At 38.0% G+C, this 25,242-nt stretch overlaps 1 protein-coding gene across 6 annotated transcripts in view; it reads left to right on the top strand.

Moving 5' to 3' along the window:
- DENND4C (DENN domain containing 4C) overlaps nucleotides 1-25,242 on the top strand; it is a 150,744-nt gene that overhangs the window by 60,582 nt on the left and 64,920 nt on the right. For 5 of the 6 annotated variants that reach the window (XM_084984090.1, XM_084984074.1, XM_084984082.1 and 2 more), the window contains 7 exons: nucleotides 327-565; nucleotides 1,575-1,641; nucleotides 3,415-3,473; nucleotides 3,932-4,076; nucleotides 8,416-8,591; nucleotides 23,748-23,848; nucleotides 24,658-24,876. In XM_084984090.1, coding sequence (XP_084840216.1) covers nucleotides 327-565; nucleotides 1,575-1,641; nucleotides 3,415-3,473; nucleotides 3,932-4,076; nucleotides 8,416-8,591; nucleotides 23,748-23,848; nucleotides 24,658-24,876 — 1,006 coding nt within the window. Of the gene's footprint in view, nucleotides 1-326; nucleotides 566-1,574; nucleotides 1,642-3,414; nucleotides 3,474-3,931; nucleotides 4,077-8,415; nucleotides 8,592-23,747; nucleotides 23,849-24,657; nucleotides 24,877-25,242 lie in introns of those variants that run through there. The other variant, XM_084984108.1, reaches the window with a different exon arrangement.

The raw sequence follows: 25,242 nt of genomic DNA, 5'->3' as shown, positions 1-25,242 counted from the left end.
AGCCTTCGCCAGAGCCACAGCAACACAGGATCCGAGCCGCGTCTGCACCCTGCAGCACAGCTCACGGCAACGCCACATGGTTAACCCACTGAGCAAGCGCAGGGATCGAACCCGCAACCTCATGGTTCCTAGTCGGATTTGTTAACCACTGCGCCACAACAGGAACTCCAGCTGCACCATTTTATATCCCATCAGCAATGTTTGAGATTTTTTTTTTTCATTTATCTGTCATATGCACTCTAAGCAAATACCTCTTTTGGATTAAGAAAAAAGAAATTAATTTTTTAAAGCACTTAAATTTATAATGGAATTCTTTTACTCTCTAGGTATATGGAGCTGCCATCCAGTTTTATGAACCTTATTCCCGAGAACTTCTAACAGAGAAACAGCTTATGCAGCTGGGCCTATTGACACCTGTGGAGAGAAAAATGGTCTCTAAATCCATCAATTCAAACAAATGCATTTGTTTACTCTCACACTGGCCTTTCTTTGAAGCTTTTAGAAAATTTCTCATGTTTATCTACAAACTTTCTGTGTCTGGACCACATCCTCTTCCCATTGAAAAGTATGTATAATGATTTGAAGGATGTCTGGTAGAAAAATTGGGTGTATTTATATTTTTACTTTTTATTGTTTGCCTGAGTTTAAGCATCAAAGTTGAAAGGGGAGTCACAGTCACCCTACTTTTTACTTGCTCCCTTCTTCACCTGAATCATTGACTCTGAATTTAAAGTTGAGAAGTGGGTGATGAGGATGACCAAATAATAATCTTTTGAGAATTTGGCTGAGGAAGAAACTGATGTACATTATATTGTATGTGTTCTTCCTGTTTATTCTCAAATAACAAGGGGAAAATAGCTGTCGATATGCATATACCCCAGCCATCCAAATGACCATTCCAAGTTAAAACATCTCTAAACTGATGTAGAAATTTATAAGGGTGAGTTATTAAAAGTAAGGTGTTGGTTTTAGCCTTGATAGAACTGCACATTTCCCCTTTGATTTGTAATTCTCATTATGGAAATGTTTTGTAAGCAAGAAAAATATATGTGGTGCCACTGTCTTTTTAAACCCAAATCTTTTCTAGAGTTTCCTTGTAGCTCAGTGGGTTAAGAATCTGGCATTGTTACTACTGTGGTGCAGGTTTGACCCCTGGCCTAGGAAATTCTGCATGCTGCAGGCATGGCCAAAAAAACCTCACATATTTTCTGACTTCTAGTGGCACGTTGACTTTTGTTTACTATTGTAAATAACTTGGTAATATACCCTACTAACCAGGTAAAAGCTTCATGGAAATTTATTACACTGTGCTAAAACATAGATTTTCCAAAATTTCACATTATAGCAGAAAGAATATCAGTGAAGCATACTTATTAGCGAATAAGAAGGGGCCAGTTACCTGTAGGTTTTAAAGTAATGCTGCTCAGAAATCAACTTTAAAAAGTGGTAAAGTACTGTGCATAAACTTAGCAAAATTTGGTATGGAAATATGGTTTCAGCTTTCATGTTATATGATTGGAATCTATTAAGCATTTTAGAAAAGTAATTGTCTTTATTTCAAAAATTTCTTCCAGGCACATTTCACATTTTATGCAAAACATCCCTTTTCCTTCACCACAAAGACCAAGAATCCTGGTACAGGTAATCAGAAAATAGTATGTTTGAGGGGAGTGCCGTGTATTCATTCCAGGCATTGGAGTAGGGATTTTTTGGCCCTTTGTGTTTGAGGCAGAGCAGTACATGTCCATCAAATCCTTGAATTTCCTGTATTTTATATCTTTAATGAATATTGTTTTGAACTGGTTTTGTGAATTTTGGGTGTGCAGAATTGGAATAATTGTAATACTTCGTTCATGACATCATCATTGGTTCACACGTGGCCTTTGTTTAGCTGATTTAAAAATGTAAAACTTAGAATTATGTTATGGGCTTGTTTTTAATATCGGAATGACTAATAAATATTAAATGTGAAGTGGGTTATGATTGGAGGGCAGAAATGGTCTATAATGGTGCTCCTTAAACTGTCAAAGAACCATGCGCTTTTTATTTCCTATTAATGGCAGACTCATGTAAGTATACAGCTTGTGACTAAAGCACCTTACCATGTGAGATCAGTATAGATATGAACAGGTCTGTACCCTGCCCAAAGGCATGAGTTCACTAATCATGTACTAGGGTATGAGAGCAGTGTTAGATTGCCATAAAAGTTTCTAAGTGGTTCGCTTTCTATTTATAAGCCCAATAACTGTTTGTAGACTGGCACTTTGAATAGCATTGATTTTTTTCTGAGATGGTTAAAACATTATATGTGTGAGTCAAATATTGTTAATCGTGAGTCTATTTCAGTTCAGCAAGTACTGATACATATTAAGCAGTTGCCAAATAAAGAGTAAACAATTTGAGGCTTTTAGAAAGTAATTATTGGCGTTCCCGCTGTGGTACAATGGGTTAAGAATCCGACTGCAGTGGCTTGGGTGGCTGCAGAGGCGAGGGTTCAATCCCCAGCCCAGCGCAGTGGGCTAAAGAACCTGTCACTGTCACAGCTGCAGCTCAGATTCATTCCCTGGCCCAGGAACTTGCATACATGGTAGGTACAGCCATAAAAAAAATTTTTTTAAAGTAAAAATAAACAAATTAAAAAGCAATTATTCCCTATATTTTAACTTTCAATTTTTTTTTTTTTTTTTTTTTTTTTTGTCTTTTTGCCTTTTCTAGCGCCGCTCCTGCAGCACATAGAGGTTCCCAGGCTAGGGGTCCAATCGGAGCTGTAGCCACCGGCCTACGCCAGAGCCACAGCAACGCAGGATCCGAGCTGCGTCTGCAACCTACACCACAGATCATGGCAACACGGGATCCTTAACCTATTGAGCAAGGCCAGGGACCGAACCCGCCACCTCATGGTTCCTAGTCGGATTTGTTAACCACTGTTCCACGACGGGAACTCCAATTTTCAATTATTTTTAATTTAATATTTACTTTTTGCTTTGTAGGCCCTCACCTACGGCACATGGGGATTCCCAGGCTGGGGGCTAAGTAAGAGATGTAGTTTCTGGTCTGTGCCATAACCAAAGCAATGCGGGATCCAAGCTGCGTCTGTGACCAACGCCACAACTCACGGTAATGCTGGATCATTAACTTACTGAGCAAGCCAGGGATCGAACCTGCATCCTCATGGATACTAGTTGGGTTCGTTACCACTCAGCCACAGTGGCAACTCCTATTCCATAATTTTTAAACACCTGTCTAAATTAACCATTTAATAAAAACTGTAGTTCTTGTTTATATTTAAGTCTTGTTTCCAAAACTGTATTAGTCTTCATATTAAACTATTTTCCATTTTACCTTTGATTTAAATATTTTGGTTTCAAAATTGGCTTGTTTAATTTATCTTTTTTTTTTTCCATTTTTTTTAAGCTATCGGTCCATGATGCATTAATATTATCACAGCCAGTTTCTACGCCTTTACCCCTAAGGTAAATAATGCTATCAAAAATAATGTATTTACTCATTTGGAGCAGAATGCTTTAAAATGCTTTAAGGGTTAGGATAATAAAGTTGTGATTTTTGCAAACTATGTAAGGATAGCATTAATGTTTCTAACTTGATAGCTGGAGTGTTTAAAAAATGAAACACTTAAAAAGAAAGTTGTAAGTTTGGATGTAGGGAGTACCTTCCTTTCTTTTGAGCTCAGCTCAAGTGGTTGTTCTTTAGGAAAATCTTTCCTGATAAATGCCTCTTTGTTACCAAAGGATGAGTTTGAATCATTCTGTTTTACTGTCTCATTAAATTTGCTACTTTTTTTGGTGATAAATAAATCAGGATAGGAAATTAATATTAGATTTTTAATTTATTAATATAAATAATTTAATAAGCAAATCTTAACACGTTTTGGCAAAATAGTTCATAGTCACTTTTTTTTCTCTTTTTCTAGTGGAGCCAACTTTAGCACCTTGTTAATGAATCTGGGTCCTGAGAATTGTGCAACACTACTGCTCTTTGTTTTACTTGAGAGTAAGATTTTGCTGCATTCTCTTAGGCCAGCTGTGTTGACTGGAGTAGCTGAAGCTGTTGTAGCTGTAAGTATAGAATTTTATTTTTAGAATAGAATTGTTGGCAAAAAATTTTTACTCTAGCGAAATTTTTCTCTGCAATTTCATTGAAATTTCCTTCAACGAAAGCAACTTTTGAAATTACCACTAAAGGTTTAACATAAATGTAATACTGTGGCAAAGAGAAATACTAAATATAAAGAAAAAGTGATTTATATTTGAGAGAAAATTTCAACTTCTAATTTTTTATATTTTAGAGTCCTCAGAGAATCTATATGATCACATAATAATAGAACTCGTGAATGATGCTTATTGTAGTAAATGAGAAGCTCTGGTCAGCTTCAGCTGCCCTAAAGTTTTTTTTTTTGGGGGGGGGGAGCGCACTCACCCTAAATATGGAGGTTCCTAGGCTAAGGGTTGAACTGGAGCTGTAGCTTCTGGTTTACGCCACAGCCACAGCAATGTGGAATATGAGCCGAGTCTGTGACCTACACCACAGCTCACCGCAGTGCCGGATTCTTAACCCACCAAGTGAGGTCAGGGATCGAACCCACATCCTCATGGATGTAGTCAGGTCTGTTAACTGCTGAGCTACACAGGAACTCCTGGCTTAAAATCCTATGCACATGAATTACATGACTGATTTTTCCAAACTTTAATTTTGAATCACTGTGAGCCAGCAACATAAAGGAAAATCTAGGTACTTGTGAAATTCAGTAATATACAAATGCATAGCTATTTTATAAATCATAAATAAAAGTTAAATCAAGTCCTCTCCTGTTTAAAGCCTTTTGATGGCTTCCCATTGCAATTAGAAAGTTGTGTGATCATGTAGAGCTTTATAGTTGATAGTAAAGAATTTTGGATGTTCCATTTCTCTAGCCCTATTTTCCATTATTTGTTTTTAAAATGCTTGTCTCTCCTCTCTTCCCTTCCCCATTTTACTCTATTGGAAGTAAGGATCTGGGTCTTTTTTTTACTCCTGTGTCTTCAACACTTTTTCACTGTTAGATAGCATAGAATAAACTTTTTTTTTTTTTTTTTTGGTCTTTTTTTGCTATTTCTTGGGCCGCTCCCACGGCATTTGGAGGTTCCCAGGCTAGGGGTTGAATCGGAGCTGCAGCCACTGGCCTACGCCAGAGCCACAGCAACGCGGGATCCGAGCCGCGTCTGCAACCTACACCACAGCTCATAGCAACACCGGATTGTTAACCCACTGAGCAAGGGCAGGGACCAAACCCACAACCTCATGGTTCCTAGTCGGATTCGTTAACCACTGCGCCACGACGGGAACTCCTAGAATAAACATTTAATAAATACTTGTTAGATCCACAAATGGGATATGTCTCCAAGATCATAATCTGGCCAGAGAAATGCTGCCAGAAAAGTAAGAACCATTTGAGATGGTTTGGGGGCAGGGTGGGGGGGGGCACAGATATCCTGATTATATAGTAATTTTCCAAGTTGCATGTGAAAGCAGAAGTTGTTATAACATGAAAATATTTGTTAATGAACTGACTAATTTTAGATAGTTCCCACACAAATATTCCTTCCTTTGGTGTTTATCCATGCCCCTCTGTCTGAATATTTGTGGCCCAGTATCCTAAAACATGAAATTGGAAATCTTACTAAAATATGTAGGATCCCATGAAATTTATATAACTAATGTTGGAAAACTGCCTGAATTGCTTACAAAACTATGGATAAATGAGTATTTGATAATAAGGCAGTTTCCCATTAAAAGAGGAGGAAATTGAAAAGAATGGTGGAGTTCCTGTAATGGCACAGTGGAAACAAATCTGACTAGGAACCATGAGATTGCAGGTTTCATCCCTGGCCTTGCTCAGTGGGTTAAGAATCCAGCCTTGCCATGAGCTGTGGTGTAGGTTGCAGATGTGTTGATATGGCCCTGGCATAGGCTGGTGGCAACAGCTCCGATTAGACCCCCTAGCCTGGGAACTTCCGTATGTTGTGGGTGCGGCTCTAAAAAAGACAAAAGACAAAAAAAAAAAAAAAAAGAAAAAAGAAAAGAAAAGAATGGTGACAGGATAAATTTCTCAATAGGAGAATGATTTGAATGTCAAAGAATATTGAAGAGTTAATGGAGTACCATAGGAAAAATTGATGGAATCAATGAGTATTTTTGTAAAATTGACCCTATTTAAGGTGTGCTGCAAAAGTCAGCAGTGAAGACAAGGGTGTCATGTTTTGCTGTCCTATAGTTTTATTCTGAAATTTCTTAATTTGAAGATATAGTGTACCTTTTGTTGAGTGGAAGATAGTTTTCACTAGAGGAAATCTGAAGTCTTTATAACATCCTTTGTGAGTAGTTCTGTCCTTCTCCTCTCTGATCTCTTTTCTCCTTCTCTTCTCTTTCTCTTCCCTTCCCTCTGCTCGAGCCACACTGGCTTACTTGCTACTTCTGGAACATATTAGGCAGGCCTTACACTTTAAGGCCTTTGCTCTAGCTGTTCCTTTTCTTCAAAGCATTCTTCTCCTAGAGATCCCCTGGACCAAATCCCTCTCCTTCAGGTTTCCTCTCAGTGTCATTTTCTTTCTTTGGCTTTTTTTTTTCTTTCTTTTTTTTTGGTGTCTTTTTAGGGCCACACCTTCGGCATATGGAGACTCCCGGACTAGGGGTCGAATTGGAGCTGTAGCTGCTGGCCTATACCACAGCCACAGCAACACCAGATACAAGCTGCGTCTGTGACCTACACCACAGCTTATGGCGATGCCAGATCCTTAACCCACTGAGTGAGGCCAGGGATTGAACCTGTGTCCTCATGGATACTAGTCAGATTTGTTTGTGCTGAGCCATGACGGGAACTCCTCTAATCCTCTTTATTTGGCTTTACTTTCTCTGTTTTTTCATAGCAGTTAGCACTTTCTTACATGTTATATATTTATGTTATTTACTATGTCTTCTTTTTATTTCCTGTCCCTTCCTGCTAGATCAGGTGTTGGCTAACTATAGCCTGTGAGTCAAATCCTGGCTGCCACTTTTTTTTTTTTGTAAATAAAGTTTTATTGGCACATAGGACATTTATTTACATACTGTCTATGACTGTTTTCATATATGAAGACAGTTAAGTATTTGTGATAGAGACAGTGTTGCTTGCAAGGAACAAAATATTTCCTATCTTTTACAGAAAAAGTTTGTTGATGCTTTCACTACACTGTAAACTTCATGAAGGTTAGGGATCTTTTTTTTACTTACTGTTATAGCCCCCTCATCTAGAATAGTTCTTGGTATGTATTAAGTGCTCTAATATGACATAAGTGAAAAAATGATTGCAGGCAGGATTCTAATTCTGTGTAACCATTTGGAATAACTGGCAGGGGTTGTAAATGCCATAGGCAGTTATTTGAAGTGAATGATGATGAGTAAGGTAGGAATACTAGAAAACTAGACCTTGGAGTTCCCTCTATGGCTCAGTGGGATTTCTGGTGTCTTGGGAGCTCTGAGATGCAGCTTTGATCCCTGGCTCAACACAGTGGGTTAAGGATCTGGCCTGTGGCTGGGATCTGATCTCTCCTAGAACGCCATATGCCATGAGGTGGCCCCTGCCAACTCCCACCCCCCCCAAAAAAAAAGAATTGAACTAGACCTTGAAAGATAGCAAGGATTTTTATAGTAGAGGAAGAATTTTTATTATCAGTGATTAAAATTTTAGTATTAGCTGGTTATTAAAATTAAAATTTTAATCTTTTTTTTACTTATCAGAACTTTTTTTCTTTTAAAAGACCACATTGATACAATTAAGGTAGAGCTTTATCAAGTCAAAGCTGTAAACATTGTTGAGGTTATGTTTTATATTGATTAATATTTGAAGACATCAAATTTCATGAAGTTGGTCATATATTATTTGGGCAGTTAGGAAATTTTTTTGTTAAAATTTTCTGTTAACCATGACTATTACTGACTATTACTATTCCCAATAGAGTCATTTAAATTTTTTCTAGTTCTTGGTGCTCTTAGTTGGATTTTAGTCAGAAGTTATTTTGAAAATTAATAAGAGATGAAATGCGTAAGAGTTAATAAATAACATGAGTTTGTTTTATATAATATTTTGGGCAATTTTCTCTCTGATTTTCTCCATAAAATGGGAGTATGGATTTTCTATAGGCATTAGAAGGATTGACATGCAAAGAGCTGTTAGCATTTTTATTGTCATGCTTGAAGATTTTAATAACATTAGTTCATAATATTTCTTAGTAGTGTTTTATAGTCATTTAGTTTTTGGAATAAAGTTTAAAAGAAACTAGACTTAACGGCTTTTAAATGGTATTCTTCAGTAATATTAGTTAATTACATAATTCTTACTGCAAATTAAAATTTGGTTAATTTTTTAAAATTTTTTCCCAGATGATCTTTCCATTTCAGTGGCAATGCCCATATATTCCCCTTTGTCCTCTTTCACTGGCGGCAGTGCTTAGTGCACCTTTACCATTTATAGTTGGAGTTGACTCAAGGTATTTTGATCTTCATGACCCACCACAGGATGTTGTTTGCATTGACTTGGATACAAACATGTTGTATGTGTAAGTTGATTCTTTTTATATTATCTCCATTTATAGTTTTTGCCACATGTAGTTATGGCTCTTAAAAGCATCTAGAAATTACTACTTTTCAAAGTTGTTAATAAGTCTCTGTCTTTAATATAATGATTGTCAACCAGGGCAAGTATCCGAATTCTGGAATGCTGTGCGGTTTGAAAAAGAATGTGTTCGATATTATAATAGTTTATAATGGACAATAATGTTAACATTAGGAGATATTTACGTTTATTGGAAGAGTTTATGGATTTTTTTTTTTTTAAAAAAAAGGTTACAGGAGTTCTCTTTTAGTGCAGTGGGTTAAGGATCCAGCATTGTCACTGCTGTGGCAAGGGTTTGATCTCTGGCTCGGGAACTTAGACATGCTGCAGGTGCAGCCAAAAACTAACTAAATACATAAAATAAAAAATAAGGTAAAGGTTATACATTGCTTTCAGAGCTCAAGAGATGAGATGTTATCTAGGTTTAATTCAAAATCTGTGTGTAAGCTTTTAAAAAATGGGTTTACCTGTTCGAGTTTAGTCACTTACAATGTAGTTTATAGCAAATATGAACTATGACTGATTTTTAATATTTATGTATAATCTTGGTAAAATTCATATCTTGACAGCAGTATAATGGCAGGATTTAATTCCTTTTTTATGATCAAATAATATTCTGTTTATGTATATGTGTACATACATTCATATACATACATTTATAGATATATACTCACACACACGTATATGTGTATAGATAGATACCATATCTTTATTTATTCATCTATTGATGGACACTTTGATTGCCTCTTTGTCTTAGCAAGTGGTTTTTTTTTTTTTTTTTTTTTTGTCTTTTTGTCTTTTTGCTATTTCTTGGGCCGCTCCTGCGGCACATGGAGGTTCCCAGGCTAGGGGTTGAATCGGAGCTGTAGCCACCGGCCTACGCCAGAGCCACAGCAACGCGGGATTCGAGCCGCGCCTGCAACCTACACCACAGCTCACGGCAACGCCGGATCGTTAACCCACTGAGCGGGGCCGGAATCCAACCCACACCTCATGGTTCCTAGTCAGATTTGTTTGGATTGTTTGATTTTTTTGATATTGAGTTGTATAAGCCCTTTATATGTTTTGGATAGTAACTTCTTGTTGGTTGCATCATTTGCAAATATTTGCTGCCATTTCATAGGTTGTCCTTTCATTTTATGGATGGTTTCCTTTGCTGTGCAAAAGCTTTTAAGTTTAATTTGGTCCCTTTTGTTTACTTTTGCTTTTATTTATTTTGCCTAGGAGATAGATCAAAAAATGCTGCTATGATTTATGTCAGTGTCTTGCTTTCTTTTTTTGTGGAGTCTTATATTGGTTTTAGGTTCAGTTTATTTTTGTATGTGGTGTGAGAGAGTGTTCTGATCTCATTATTTTACCTGTAGCTGTCTGGTTTTCCCAGCACCACTTGCTGAAAAGGTTGTTTTTTTTCCATTTTATGTTCTTGCGTGCTTTGTGGTAGATTGACTGTAGGTGCATGAGTTTATTTCTGGGCTCTTTCTCTCTCTTTTTTTTTTAGAGCTGCGCCTGTGGCATATGGAAATTCCCAGGCTAGGGGTCAAATTGGAGCTACAGCTGCTGGTCTACACCACAGGCACAGCAATGCAGGATCTGAGACACGTCTGCAGTCTACACCACAGCTCATGGAACACCGGATCCTTAACCCACTGATCAAACCCACATTTTCATAGAACCTGGTTGAGTTCTTTAACCACTGAGCTACAAAGAAAACTCCCTCTGGGCTCTCTTTTGACATGGATGTGTCTGTTTTTGTGTCAGTACCATGCTGTTTTGATTATTGTAACTTTGTAGTATAGCCTGAAGTCTGGATGGTGATACTTCCAGCTTTGTTCTTTTTTCTCAGGATTGCTTTGGCAATTTGGGGTCCTTTGTGGTTCTTTGTGAATTTTAGAATTATTTTTTCTAGTTTTGTGAAAAATGTCATGGGTATTTTGATGGAGATAGTGTTAAATCTGTAGATTGCTTTGGGTAGTATGGCCATTTTAACAATATCAATTCTCTCCAAGAAGAGTATGGGATATCCTGGACTTCCCGTGTGGCTCACAAGAGTATGGGATATCTTTCCATTTCTTTGTATCGTCTTCAGTTTCCTTCATCAGTTCAGGGTATATAGATCTTTCACCTTCTTGGTTAAGTTTATTTCTAGGTATTTTATTCTTTTATGATGTAATTTTAAATGGGATTTTTATTTATTTTTTTTTTACTGTATGAGAGTTCATTATTTGTGTATAGAGAAGAAACAGATTTCTGTGTATTCATCTTGTATCCTGCAGCCTTACTGAATTCCTTTGTTAGTTCTAATAGTTTTTGTGTGAAGACTTCAGGGTTCTCTATATAAAAAGTGTCATGTTATCTGTAAATAGTGACAGTTTGACTTCTTCCCTTCCAATTTGGATACTTTTATATCTTTTTCTTGTCTGATTACTGTGGCTGGGACTTCCAATGCTGTGTTGAGTAGAAGCGATGAAAGTGGACATCCTTGTCTTATTCCTTAATTTAATGGGAAGGCTTTCACTTTTCACCTTTGAGTATGATGTTAGTGGTGAGTTTGTCATATATGGCCATTATTATGTTGAGGTATATTCCCTGTGTACCCACTTTGACTATAGTTTTTATGATAAATGGATGTTGAATTTTATCAGTTGCTTTTACAGTGCCTATTGAGATGATCATGTGGTTTTTGTCTTTTGTTAAGGTGGTATATCACATTGATGGATTTGTGTTATGTTAAACCATCTTTGTGTTGCTGGAATAAGTCCATTGATCTTGGCGATGATCCTTTTTATGTATTATTGGATTCAGTTTACTGATATTTTGACATTTTTGTGTCTATATTCGTCAAAGATACTAGCCTGTAATTTTCTTTTTTTGTAGTGTCTTTGGTTTTGGTATCAGAGTAATGGTAGTCTTGTAAAATGAATTTGAGTGTGTTTCATCCTCTTTTTCTGTATATGACTGATAGAATTTCACTGTGAAACCATCTGGTCTGGACTTTTGTTTGCTGGGAGTTTGTTTGTTTTTTAAATTACAGGTATAGGTTGCCTAATTTGTTGGCATAAAGTGTTCTTAGTATTTTCTTACAGTTTTTTGTGTTTCTGTGGTATTTATTGTTATTTCCTCCTCTTTTATTTCTTATTTTGTTAGTTTGGGTCTTCTTTTTTCTTCTCAGTGAGCCTGGCAAGACATTTGTCAATTTTGTTTATTTTTTCAAAATACCAGCTCTTGGTATTGATGATCTTTTCTTTTCTGTCTGTGGCTGTGCCTGCAACATATGGAAGTTCCTAGACTAGGGGTTGAATTGGAGCTGCAGCTGCAGACCTATGCCACAGCCATGGCAACACCAGATCCAAGCCACATGTGCAACCTGCCCCACAGTTTGCGGCAATGCTGGGTCCTTAACCCACTGAGGGAGGCCAGGGATCAAACCCTCATCCTCAGAGAGACAGTGTTGGGTTTGTAATCTGCTGAGCCACAATGGAAACTCCTCATTGATCTTTATTGTAGTTTTTTACTCTCTTTCTTATTTATTTTCCCTCTGATATCTATTATTTCCCTCCTTCACCTGACTTTGGGCTTTGTTCTTCCCAGTTCTTTTAAGTGGTAGGTTATATTGTTTTTTTTTTTGTTGTTTGTTTGTTTTGTCTTTTTGCGTTTTCTAGGGCCGCTTCCCATGGCATATGGCAGTTCCCAGGCTAGGGGTCTAATCAGAGCTGTAGCCACCAGCCTACGCCAAAACCACAGCAACACAGGATCCTAGCCATGTCTGCAACCTACACCACAGTCCATAGCAACACTGGATCCTTAACCCACTGAGCAAGGCCAGGAATCGAACCCACAACCTCATGGCTCCTAGTCGGATTCGTTAACCACTGTGCCACAATGGGAACTCCGGTTATATTGTCTATTTGCAATTTTTGTTTCTTTCTTTTTTTTTTTTTTTTTTTTTTGTCTTTTGTCTTTTGCTGCTGTTGTTGTTGCTATTTCTTGGGCCGCTCCCGCGGCATATGGAGGTTCCCAGGCTAGGGGTTGAATTGGAGCTGTAGCCACCGGCCTACGCCAAAGCCACAGCAACGTGGGATCCGAGCCGCGCCTGCAACCTACACCACAGCTCACGGCAACGTCAGATCGTTAACCCGCTGAGCGAGGGCAGGGACCGAACCCGCAACCTCATGGTTCCTAGTGGGATTCGTTAACCACTGCGCCACGACGGGAACTCCAATTTTTGTTTCTTAAGGAAGGCCTGTATTGCTATAAATTTACTGCTTTTGCTGCATCCTATACATTTTGGAATCTAGTATTTCCATTTTCATTTATTTTTTATTTCTTCTTTGATTTCCATTTTCACTTATTTTTATTTATTTATTATTAATTATTATTTATTATCAGTATTTATATTATTATTAATTATTATTTTATTATTATTATTTATTTATTTCATTTTTGATTTCTTCTTTGATTTCTTCATTGACTTCTTGAGGTTTTTTAGTAGTGTGTTGTTTAACCTTCCATGTAAACATGTGTTTGTTCCTTTTCTGTTTACTTTGTTTAGTGCATTCCTATTTCGTACCATTGTGGTGGGAAAAAAATACTTCATATAATAATTTCTGTCATTTTAAATTTGTTGAGACTTGTTTTGTGACCTAGTATGTTATCTCTCCTGGAGGTCATTCCACATGCACTTAAAAAGAGTGTGTGTTCCGTTGGTTTCGAACGTAGTGTCCTGTAGGTATCTATTAAGTCTGCTGGTCTGTTGTGTCATTTTAGACAGCTATTGGGTTATTTTTGTTTATTTATTTATTTATTTATTTATTTGGGGGGGGGTTGGCTACAGCTGTAGCATGTGGAAGTTCTCGGGCTAGGGATCAAACCCACTCCACAGCAGTGACCTGAGCCACTGAACTAACAACACCACATCCTTAACCCATTGAATCACAAAGGAATGCCAAAATTTATACCTTTTGTTGTTGTTGTTGTGCACATGGCATGCGGAAGTTTGCAGGCCAGGGATTGGATTGGAATCACAGCAGTGACAATGCTAGATCCTTAACCTGCTGAGCCACCAGGGAACTCCTGCTATTACAGTACTGACTCTCCATTGATGTAAATGGGGTGTTAAAGTACCCTACTATCATTGTATTATTGTTAGTTTCTCCCTTTGTGTATGATTATTTGCTTTATACGTTTAGGTGCTCATATATTGAGTTCATATCTGTTGAGTATATCTTTTTCTCGTCTTGATCTTTTTATCATCATAAAGTGCCCTTCTTTGTCTTTTGTTACAGCCTTTGTTTTAAAGTTGATTTTCAGATAGAAGTATTGCTGTTGCTACTTTCTTATCATTTCTGTTTGCATGAAATATATTTTCCCATCCTTTCACTCTCAGTCTTTTTGTTTCCTTAGTTCTGAAGTGAGTCTCCTGTGGATAACATCTAGAAGGGTCTTGTTTTTTAATTGAGTCAGCTACCCTATATCTTTTGATTGGAGCATTTAGTTCGTTGACATTTAAAGTAATTATTGGGACTTCCTATTGTGGCTCAGCAGGTTAAGACCCTCACTAGTATCTATGAGGATGCGGGTTTGATACCTGACCTTGCTCAGTGGGTTAAGGATCCAGTGTTTCTGTGAGCTGTGGTGTAGGTCGCAAATGTGGCTCAGATCTGGTGTTGCTCTGGCTATGGCGTAGGCCAGCAGCTGTAGCTCCAATTTCACCCCTAGCCCGGGAGCTTCCATATGCTGCAGGTGTGGCCTTAAAAAAAAAAAAATGATTGGATATGTATGTACTTACTCCCATTATATTGCTTGTTTTCCATTTGTTTCGTACTTCTACTCTGTTATTTCTTCTTTTTGTTTTTTCCCTTGTGGTTTGATGATTTTCTTCAGTAGTATGCATTTGTTCTTTTCTTTTTAGTTTCTGTGTAACTATTACAGGTTTTTGATTGTGGTTAACATGATGTTCATATATCATTGACCTATAACTATATCTACTTTTTTAAACTGGTAGTCATTTAAGTTCAGGCATATTCTAAAAGATCTATATTTTTTACCCCCTTCTCCTACATTTCGTGTTTTTGATGTCCTATTTTACATCTTCCTGTTTATTTATTTATTTTTTGGCTTTCTAGGGCTGCACTCACAACATATGGAAGTTCCTAGGCTGGGGTCAAATTGGAAGTGTAGCTGCTGGCCTACGCTACAGATACAGCAGCACCAAACCCGAGCCACATCTGCCATCTACCCTATAGATCATGGCAATGCTGGATCCTTAACCCATTGAGCAACGCCAGGGATCCAGTCCGCATCCTCATGGATACTAGTCAGGTTTGTTACCACTGAGCCCCAAAGGGAACTCCTTCATGTTTATCTTTTAACTGTTCACTGTGGAGTTCCTGTTGTGGCACAGCATAAACAAATCCGACTGATGCTGCGGGTTTGGTCCCTGGCCTCACTGAGTGGTTTAGGGATCTGGTGTTGCTGTGAGCTGTGGTATAGGTCGCAGACATGTCTTGGATCCCGCATTGCTGTGGCTGTGGCATAGGCCAGCAGCTGTAACTCCAATTCAACCCCTAGCCAGGAACCTCCCCATGCCACTAGTGCCGCCCTAAAAAGCAAAACAAACAAACAAAACCTGTTTGTTGTAATTATAGTTACTTTTACAATGTTTTGTCTTTTAATCTTGGTAATGGTTTATTTAAGTGGTTGATCATCAGCTCTTACTATGCATTTGCCTTTCCTAGTGGGATTTTCCCTTTCCTATAGATTCTTACTTTTTTTTTTTTTTTTGTCCTTTCTTGGGCCACACCCGCAGCATGTGGAGGTTCCCAGGCTAGGGGTCTAATTGGAGCTGTAGCCACCAGTCTACACCAGAGCCACAGCAACGTCAGATCCGAGCCACTTCTGTGACCTACACCACAGCTCACGGCAATGTTGGATGCTAAACCCACTGAGTGAGGCCAGGGATTGAACCTGCAACCTCAAGGTTCCTAGTTGGACTCGTTTCTGCTACACCAAGATGGGAACTCAAAGATTCTTGAATTTTTGTTCACTTAGACCTTTCACATTTCTTTTAGAGTGGGTTTAATATTGATGAACTCTCTTAATTTTTGCTTGTTTGAGAAGTTATTTTTTTTTTTTTAAGTAGAGTATAGTTGATTTATAATGTGCCAATTTTTGCTGTACAGCAGATTGACCCAGGCACACACACATACATTTTCTCATACTATCTTCCATCAGGTTCTGTCTCAAGAGATTGCATATAGTTACCTGTGCTACACAGGGAAATTCTTTATTTTTTATTCTAAATGATAATCTTCCTATCCTACATTGCTGATTTTTCTGTTCAGCACTTTGAGTATATCATTGTTACTCTCCCTTCTGGCCTGCAAAGTTTCTGCAAGGAAATCAGCTGATAGCCTTGTAGGGGTTCTTTGTATATGACTCTTTGTTTTTCTCTTGCTGCCTTTTAACTTTTGCCATTTTAATTATGATGTGGGTCTGTTTAGGTTCATCTTCTTTGAGATACCCTGTGCTTTCTTTACCTCAAGTTTGGGAAGTGTTCAGGCATAATTTCCTCAAGTACATTTTTGATCCCCTTCTCTCTCTCCTGGGGCCACTATAATGTGAATGTTGGTATAATGTTATTACAGAGATTTCCTAAACTATTTTCTTTTTCTGTTGGCCACACTGTGGCATGTGGAAGTTTCTGGGCCAGGAATCAAGCCTGTACCACAGCAGTGACCTGAGCCACATTAGTAACAATGCTGGACCCTTAACCCACTCAGCCACCAGGAAACTTCTGTTTTCATTTAAAAAATTTTTCCTTTTTGCCTCCTGTTAGTCCCAGTGGTCTTCCAACCAGCCAAGGGGGCTCATCTCCCCCACAGGATTCCAGGACTGGGGTGCCCCGTCTATGGCTCTCACTGCTTAATCCCCTGGGCGAGTATCCTCCTGTTTATTCTCCCTTTTCCTCAGGGTCCCCTCCTAGGGACACAAGTCCCAACCTAATCACTTTTCTTTCCTCCCGTGTATATCTTTGTTTCTTACAGACTTTGTTGTATAGTCCTTGTGCCAATTTTCCGTTAGTTTTTTGTGAGAATTGTTTCTCATGTAGATGTATTTTTGATGTGTTCATGGGGGGAAGTATGGTCCGTGTCCTCTTAGACTACCATCTTGATTGCTCTCTGCAATGTATATTTAGATTTACCTATAGCCTAGAAATAGTGAACTGCTTGCAAGAGCTAAGCATTTATGGTAGCACACATTTTGTTTTTCACTAATGATCCCTGAAAAACAGTTATTTCAAGGTTTTATACATTGTGGTGCTTTTGGAAATGATTATAAGGTAAGTCAGATGTTTACCTCATTTTGTTTACTATTCCATTGGGGATTCTGAATTTTGCCCAATTTAAATTTAAATAATTTCTAAAATATCTTTGAAATCTTTGATGAATTGTACTTACAGAATTATGAAATGTTCTAGATACCCAAGAATTATAGAGATACCCAAGAATTGTAGAGAATAACGTAAATAACTTGCATGAACCTATCACCCAGATTAAGAAATTGAATATTACCAATAAATTTGAAACCCTTGGAACTCTGCAATGTTTCTTGCTCTTAGTTAATTTAACCATTATCTCGAATTTGGTTTTTATCTTTTCCATGTGTTTCAGAAACATATATGTGCATTAGTATAAATTATATTTTGTTTTAAAAAATTATATTTTGTTTTGCATGCTTTAAAAATTTTTATGTTTGTGTAGTTTTCTGTGAGTTGCTTTTTTACTCAGCATTCTCTATGAGGTTCATCCTTGTTGATACATGTAGCTTTACTTTGTTTTCATTGTTTATCAGTGTTGATGGATATTTAGATTTTGGTTAGATTTTTGCAGACATGAACAGAACTGCTTTGATCGTTTTTAGGCATATTTCTTTGAGTACATGAATAAAAATTCCTCTTAAGCATATACCTGGAAGAGCTAATGCTGGTTGGTAGACATAGCTAGTGCCATATTACTCTTTCCCCTCTTCACCAGCAAATGAAAGTTCTCTTTGTTTCATAATTATCCTTGTTATGATCAGGCTATAAAATTTTTGCTAATTTGATGACAATGGGATCTCACTGTCACATTAACTCATATTTCCCTGAGTAGTAGCTAATGAGGTATTTTAATTTGTTTTTGGCTTTTGGTTTTTCCCTCCTTTTTTGGTGCATTTTCCTGTTTGGTTGTCTTTTTCTTTTGATTTGTATAGGTTCTTCATACAATCTGGAATTAATTCTTAGTCTGTTATATACATTACAAATAGCTTGTCGCACACAGTGACCTGTATTTGCATTCTGCTGTGTCTTTTGATAAACAGAAGTGTATATCGATTGATTAAATTTATTGGTTTCTCTTTATGGATTGCCATTTTTGGTTCTTGTACATGAAATCCTATGCCTTGAGGTCATGAAATATTATCCTGGATATACTTTTTTTTTTTTTTTTTTTTTTTAGTGCCACACACCTGACATATGGGGGTTCCCAGGCTAGGGTCGAATTGGAGCTGTAGCCACCAGCCTACACCACAGCCACAGCAACGCACGATCCGACCCACATTTGTGACCTAGACCACAGCTCATGGCAGTGCTGTATCCTTAATCCACTGAGCGAGCCCAGGAATTAAACCTGCCTCCTCATGGATACTAGTCAGATTTGTTTCTACTGAGCCACAATGGGAACTCCCTGTCCTGGATATTCTTTTTTTTGGAGGGGTGGGTGTAAAGGAGGAAAAAGATAGCTTTATTGCCTCACCAGGCAAAGGGGGCCATAGCAGGCCTTAAGGATTGTGCCTCCCTGGAAATTCTTAAAGTTATAAGGTTTTGGCTTTTTCACTTAGATCTTTTTTTTTTTTTTTTTTTTTGGTCTTTTTGCCATTTCTTGGGCCGCTCCCGCGGCATATGGATATTCCCAGGCTAGGGGTTGAATCGGAGCTGTAGCTGTCAGCCTACGCCTGAGCAACAGCAATGCGGGATCCAAGACACGTCTGTGACCTACACCACAGCTCACGGCAACGCTGGATCCTTAACCCACTGAGAAAGGCCAGGGATTAAACCTGCAACCTCATGGTTCCTAGTCGGATTTGTTAACCGCTGCACCACGACGGGAACTCCCTCATTTAGATCTTTAATTTAGCTAAACTTGGTATCAGTGTCATATAGCACTATTTTTTATTAACATATAATTGATGCACAATGTTGTGTTAATTTCATGTGTACAGCATAGTGATTCAGTTATATATATATATTCTTAGTCAGATTTTTTTTCTCTTATCAGTTATTACAAAATGTTGAATATAGTTCCCAGTGCTATACAATGGGTCCTTTTTGGTTATCTCTTTTAAATATAGCAGTGTATATATGTTAATCCCAACCTGCTCATTTATCCTCCACCCCAACACACTTTCCCATTTGGTAATAAGTTTATATATGTATATATATATGTATATACACACACACATACATATGCCACATCTTCTTTATCCATTTATCTGTTGACGATCATTTAGGTTGCTTCCATGTCTTCAACTATTGTAAATAGTATTGCAGTGAACATTGTGGTATGTGTATTTTTTTTTAATTATAATTTTTTCCAGATATATACCCAGGAATGGGATTGTAGAATCATGTGGTAACTCTGTTTTTAGGTGTTTTTTTTTTTTCTTTGTCACCTGCACCCACAGCATATGGAAATTTCCAGGCCAAGGATTGAATCAGAGCTTCAAATGCAACCTATCCCCCACAGCTGTGGCAATGTCATATCTTAACCCACTGCACTTGGCCGGGATCAAACATTGCCATTGCAGACATAACGCTAGATCCTTAACCCCCTGTGCCACAGCATAAATTCCAGTAATGCTATTGTTAGTTTTTTAAGAAACCCCCATACTGTTCTCTAAGTAGCTGTACCAGTTTGTGTTCCCACCAAGTGTAGGAGGGTTCCTTTTTCTCCATACCCTAGCACTATTTGTTGAATAGTCAGTTCATCTCTTCCCCGCCTGTCTTCAGTATTAATACCACTAGCAGTTTTTATATTTGTATGGATATGTATCCAGGCTTATTATTCTGTTCCTTTGGTTTGCTTTAGCCTCTTGCCAATGTCAGACTCTTAATGACTTTAAAATTAAGTTGTTCACAACATAGATGAACCGTGAGAACATCATGCTGATACTTTATATGATCCCCATATATATGAAGTGCTGAAGTCAAATCTGTAGACACAGAAAGTAGATTAGTGGTTACCTTGGGATGGGAGGATGTGGGAATTGTGGTTTGGTGACTAAAGAAAGAGGGTGTTGGGTTTCTTTTAGAGGTGATGAAAATATTCTAAAATTGTGGTTGTTAAATGATTCTGAATATACTGAAACCCATCAAATTGTACACTCCAGATGAGTGAATTGTATGGTATACAATTATAACTCAACTTTTTTTTTTTTTTTTTTGTCTTTTTGCTATTTCTTGGGCCACTCCCGCGGCATATGGAGGTTCCCAGGCTAGGGGTCCAATTGGAGCTGTAGCCGCAGGCCTACGCCAGAGCCACAGCAACGTGGGATCTGAGCCACATCTGCAACCTACACCACAGCTCACGGCCACTCCAGATCGTCAACCCACTGAGCAATGGCAGGGATCAAACCCGCAATCTCATGGTTCCTAGTCGGATTCGTTAACCACTGCGCCACGACGGGAACTCCCAACTTTTTTTTTTAAAAAAAGATGTGATGTTCCTGCTGTATAGCACAGGATGGATGAAACATGGAGGATAATGTGATAAAAAGAATGTGTGTGTATGTATGTATGTATGTATATATATATGTGTGACTGGGTCGCTTTGCTGTACAACAGAAATTGAAAGAATGTTGTAAATCAACTATGATAGAAAAAAAGTGAAAAAAAGAAAAGATATGATGTGAAATGGCAAGTTCATTTACTCCCTGTTTTTTAAAATTGTTTTGACTCTATTTGGTCTTTTGCTTTTCCATATAAATTTTAATTAGTTTAAGTTCCATGCACAATTTTGTTGTGATTTTGAATAGAGTTCTTTTGAATTCATAGAGGACTAATTTGGGGGCAAGTAACATCATTTTGGCATAAAGTCTCAGTACCCATGAATGTGGTATTTTATTTCATAGATTTTTTTTTTTTAGTTTTTAAATAACTGTTTCAGTTTTTTATGTAAAGACCAGGCACAGTTTTGTTAAATTTACTTATTGCTAAGTAACTTGTGGTTTTTATTGCTACTGTAAATGTTATTTTTAAATTACATTTTCTGCTTGTTAGTTGCTGGAGTATAGACATGTTGAGTTTTATATAGTAATCTACCACCTAGCAACCTAATTGAATTCTCGTATTTTAATTTGTTTGTAGTTTCTCTTCAACTTTCTGGCTATAAACAATCACATCTTCTACCATCCTTATATATTTAAAGTTTTCTTGTCTTAATTCTCTGGCTACGATCCTAGTATAGTGTTGAAGAGAAATAGCTAGAACTGGTATCTTATCTTTTTCCTAATTTCAAAAGGAATGATTTGAGCAGTTCATCATTAAGTATCTTTATTGCTTTACAACAAGAATTGCTATCTGGGAGTTCCTGTTGTGGTGCAGTGGTTAATGGATCCAACTAGGAACCATGAGGTTGTGGGTTCGATCCCTGGCTTGACTCAATGGGTTAAGGATCCGGCATTGCTGTGAGCTGTGGTGTAGGTCACAGATGTAGCTCGGATCCTGAGTTGCTGTGGCTCTGGCGTAGGCCGGCGGCTATAGCTCCAATTAGACCCCTAGCCTGCGAACCTCCATATGCCGTGTGTGTGGCCCTAAAAAGCCAAAAAAAAAAAAAGTATTGGTGTCTGGTCCAAGGCCTATTTTCGTACATAAAATTTTATTGCAGCATAGCCATGCTCATTCATTTACACAGTCTGAGGCTGCTTTCATGCACATTTGAATAATTGTTAACAGAGGTCCTGTGGTCCTCAAAGCATGAAATATTTACTCTCTGACCCTTTATAGAAAAAGTTTGCTAGCCCTGCTTTAGGATTTTTATTGCTTAATAATAAATTAAGGAACTCGCTGGAGTTCCCTCGTAGCCTAGTGGTTAAGGATCCAGTATTTTCACCGCTGTGTTGGGTCACTGCTGTGATGTAGGCTCAATTCCTGGCATGGGAGTTTGCCATGAGCATGGCCAAAAACAAAAAAGGAACTTGCTTTCTGCTTCTAGATTAAAGTTGTTTTTATTTTTAATCATAAATAGGAGTTCCTGTTGTGGCCCCAGTAGGTAAAGAAACCAACTAGTATCCATGAGGTTGTGAGTTCGATCCTTGGCCTTGCTCAGTGGGTTAAGGATCCAATGTTGCTGCAAGCTGTGGTATAGGTTGCGGATGTGGCTTGGGTCTGGCATTTCCTGTGGCTGTGGTATAGGCTGATCACTTTGGCTCTGATTAGACCCCTAACCTGGTAACCTCCATATGCCACAGGTGTAGCCCTAAAAAGGAAAAAAAAAAAAAAATCATAAATAGGTGTTGAATTTTATAGTGCTTTTGTTCAATTATAGAGATAAGCGTTTAGTTTTTCTCCTTTAATCTTCATGTAGTAAATTGCATTATAAAATCAGTTAGTAGTAAACCTGTTGGGTTTTTTTTTTTTTTTTTTTTTTTGCTTTTTAGGGCTGTACCCATGGCATATGGAGGTTCCCAGGCTAGGTGTCCAATCAGAGCTGTATCTGGTGGGCTACACCACAGCCACAGCAACACAGGATCTGAGCTGCGTCTGCAACCTATACCACAGCTGACGGCAACACAGGATCCTTAACCCAGTGAGCAAGGCCAGGGATTGAATCTGTCTCCTCATGGATGCTAGTCAGGTTCGTTAACCGCTGAGCCATGACGGGAACTCCCAAACCTGTATTTCTCAAAAAAAAAAAAAAAAAAAAAATGTGCTCATTTCTTTATATGCTAGTGGATTACATTATCTTAAGAATTTAGGAATATAGCATTGATGCGCATAAGTGATGTTAGCCTGATGTATATAACATTAACTCCAGCCCATCATTTGTACATAGTGCTTCATCTTTGTAGAGTTTTAATCAAAATATTATATATGGTTCATGCATTGTTTAAACGTGTTCTTTGGAGGAGTTCCTGTCATGGCGCAGTGGTTAACGAATCTGACTAGGATCCCCGTAAGGTTGAGGGTTCAATCCCTGGCCTCACTCAGTGGGTTAAGGATCCGGCATTACCATGAGCTGTGGTGTAGGTTGCAGACTCCACTGGGATCCCACATTGCTGTGGCTGTGGCGTAGGCTGGTGGCTACAGCTCTGATTAGACCCCTAGCCTGGGAACCTCCATATGCCACAGGAGTGGCCCTAGGAAAGGCAAAATGACAACAAAAAATGAAAAATAAATAATAAAAAAGTGTTCTTTTGAACTTTCACAGTAATTTCTGTTTCTTAAGTGCTGAGTTGAATTGTGATGGGAACTACTCTGTGTGTTACTGATTCTGATTTGTGCTGAGATTTGCTTCTAATAGGTAGTTTGAGGTTTCAGGTCAGTTAGGTTTGATACTTAAAATACTATAATTTTAAAATGTAACTTAGAAATAAGACTTAACTGTTGTATTCAAAATTCCAGCAATTAAAATTTATTTATTTATTTATTTTTGAGGAGATTTTATAATGATTTTTATTTTTTTCCGCTGTAGCTTATTTATAGTGTTTTGTCAGTTTTCTACTGCACAGCAAGGTGACCCAGTCACACATACATGTATACATTCTTTTTTCTCACATTATCATGCTCTATCACAAGTGACCAGACATAGTTCCCAGTGCTATACGGAAGGATCCCATCAACAATGAAAATTTATGTTGGAGGTTTAGAATGAGATGACCAGAATTGACTGAGGTTGATTGAAATGAAAAGAAAACTACCTTTGAAACCATTTATTCAGATTGTGCTTATCAGTTGTAACCTCAATAAAAATATCCCTTCCATTTTCTTTTTTAGTTTGATGTAAGGATTTTGTTTAAGTAAAAATAGATTGTAATGGACTTTATCAATTATGTTGTTATTTAATAGATCAGATGAAAAGAAGAACATGAACTGGAAGCAGCTTCCCAAAAAGCCATGTAAAAGTCTGATTAGCACCTTGAAGAAATTATATCCCCAGCTATCTTCAGGTAAATATGAGGAAAAAGGAAAGGGATATTTTTATTTTTTATTTATTTACTTTTTCTTCTTAGGGGCTGCACCTGTGGCATATGGAAGTTCCCATGCTAGGAGTTGAATTGGAGCTGTAGCTGCCCACCTACATTGCAGCTTGCTGCAGTGCCAGATCCTTAACCCATTGAGCAAGGCTGAGGATTGAACCCACATTCTCATGGATATTAGTTGGGTTCTTAACCCCCTGTGCCACAGTGGGAATTTTGGAAGGGTTATTTATTTATTTTTTTGGTATTTTGTCTTTTTAGGGCTGCATCCCAGCCATATGGAGGTTCCCAGACTAGGGGTCTAATCGGAGCTGTAGCCACTGGCCTGCACCATAGCCACAGCAACGCCAGATCCCTAACCCACTGAGCAAGGCCAGGGATTGAACCTGAAACCTCTCATGGTTCCTACTTGGATTCATTTCCACTGTGCCATAATGGCAACTCCATCAGAAGGGTTATTTTTAAAGAGAGACTATATATAAGAAAATTCTTAAATTGAAACAATTTTTTCTGCTTAAAGGGGGTTTCATTACAAAGCAAAATTCCCAAAGTTAGAAATTACTATTGTGATTTGTGGGGTTTTTTTGAGCCTATGAGCATGTTTTCTGTGCCCTATCAGAGTCTCCCAGTTAGCCCCTGCCATTGATCTCCTCACATTAATGGAAAGAGGAATGTCAGGAAGTCACGAACTTTATTTTGACAATTTCCTTAATCATTGAATGATTTCATATGTAACATTATATATTAATGCCATTTTCTCTTCTTTCTTCATTTGTCAGTTCACCGAAAAGCTCAAGAAGGTTCAGCAATTGAGATGACTCCAATTGAAGCAGATTTCTCCTGGCAAAAGAAGATGACACAACTTGAGATGGAAATTCAAGAGGCATTTTTGCGCTTTATGGCGTCCATTTTAAAAGGATATAGAACATATCTCAAACCAATCACAGAGGCTCCTTCAAATAAAGCCACAGCTGCTGATTCCTTATTTGACCGACAAGGTGAGTGGCACTGAAAATATGAATACTTTTTAATGAAGTGAGAAATATTTCTTATTTGGCACTGCTACCAAGAAATATTCACTATATAAGTTCTTAGAAATTTATATTAAAATATGATGATCTTGGGAGTTCCTCTTGTGCCTCAGTGGGTTAAGAACCTGATATTGTCTCCATAAGGATGCAGGTTCAACCTCTGGCCTTGCTCTGTAGGTTAAGGCTCCAGCATTGCCTCAAGCTGTGATGTAGGTGAGATGTGGCTTGGATTCAATGTTTCTGTGATTGTGGTATAGGCTTCCAGCTGCAGGGGTTCAGCCCCTAGCCCAGGAACTTCCATATGCTTCAGGTGCGGCTACAAAAAGGGCGGGG

The sequence above is a fragment of the Sus scrofa genome, chromosome 1 (assembly GCF_054392235.1).
Source record: "Sus scrofa isolate SSC_HxYL_T2T_F1_AM1 chromosome 1, Sscrofa_HxYL_maternal_Yorkshire_Landrace_v2.0, whole genome shotgun sequence".
NCBI lineage: Eukaryota > Metazoa > Chordata > Mammalia > Artiodactyla > Suidae > Sus > Sus scrofa.
Note: the sequence above shows the minus strand (reverse complement) of the source record. Positions and strands in the feature narration are given on the sequence as shown.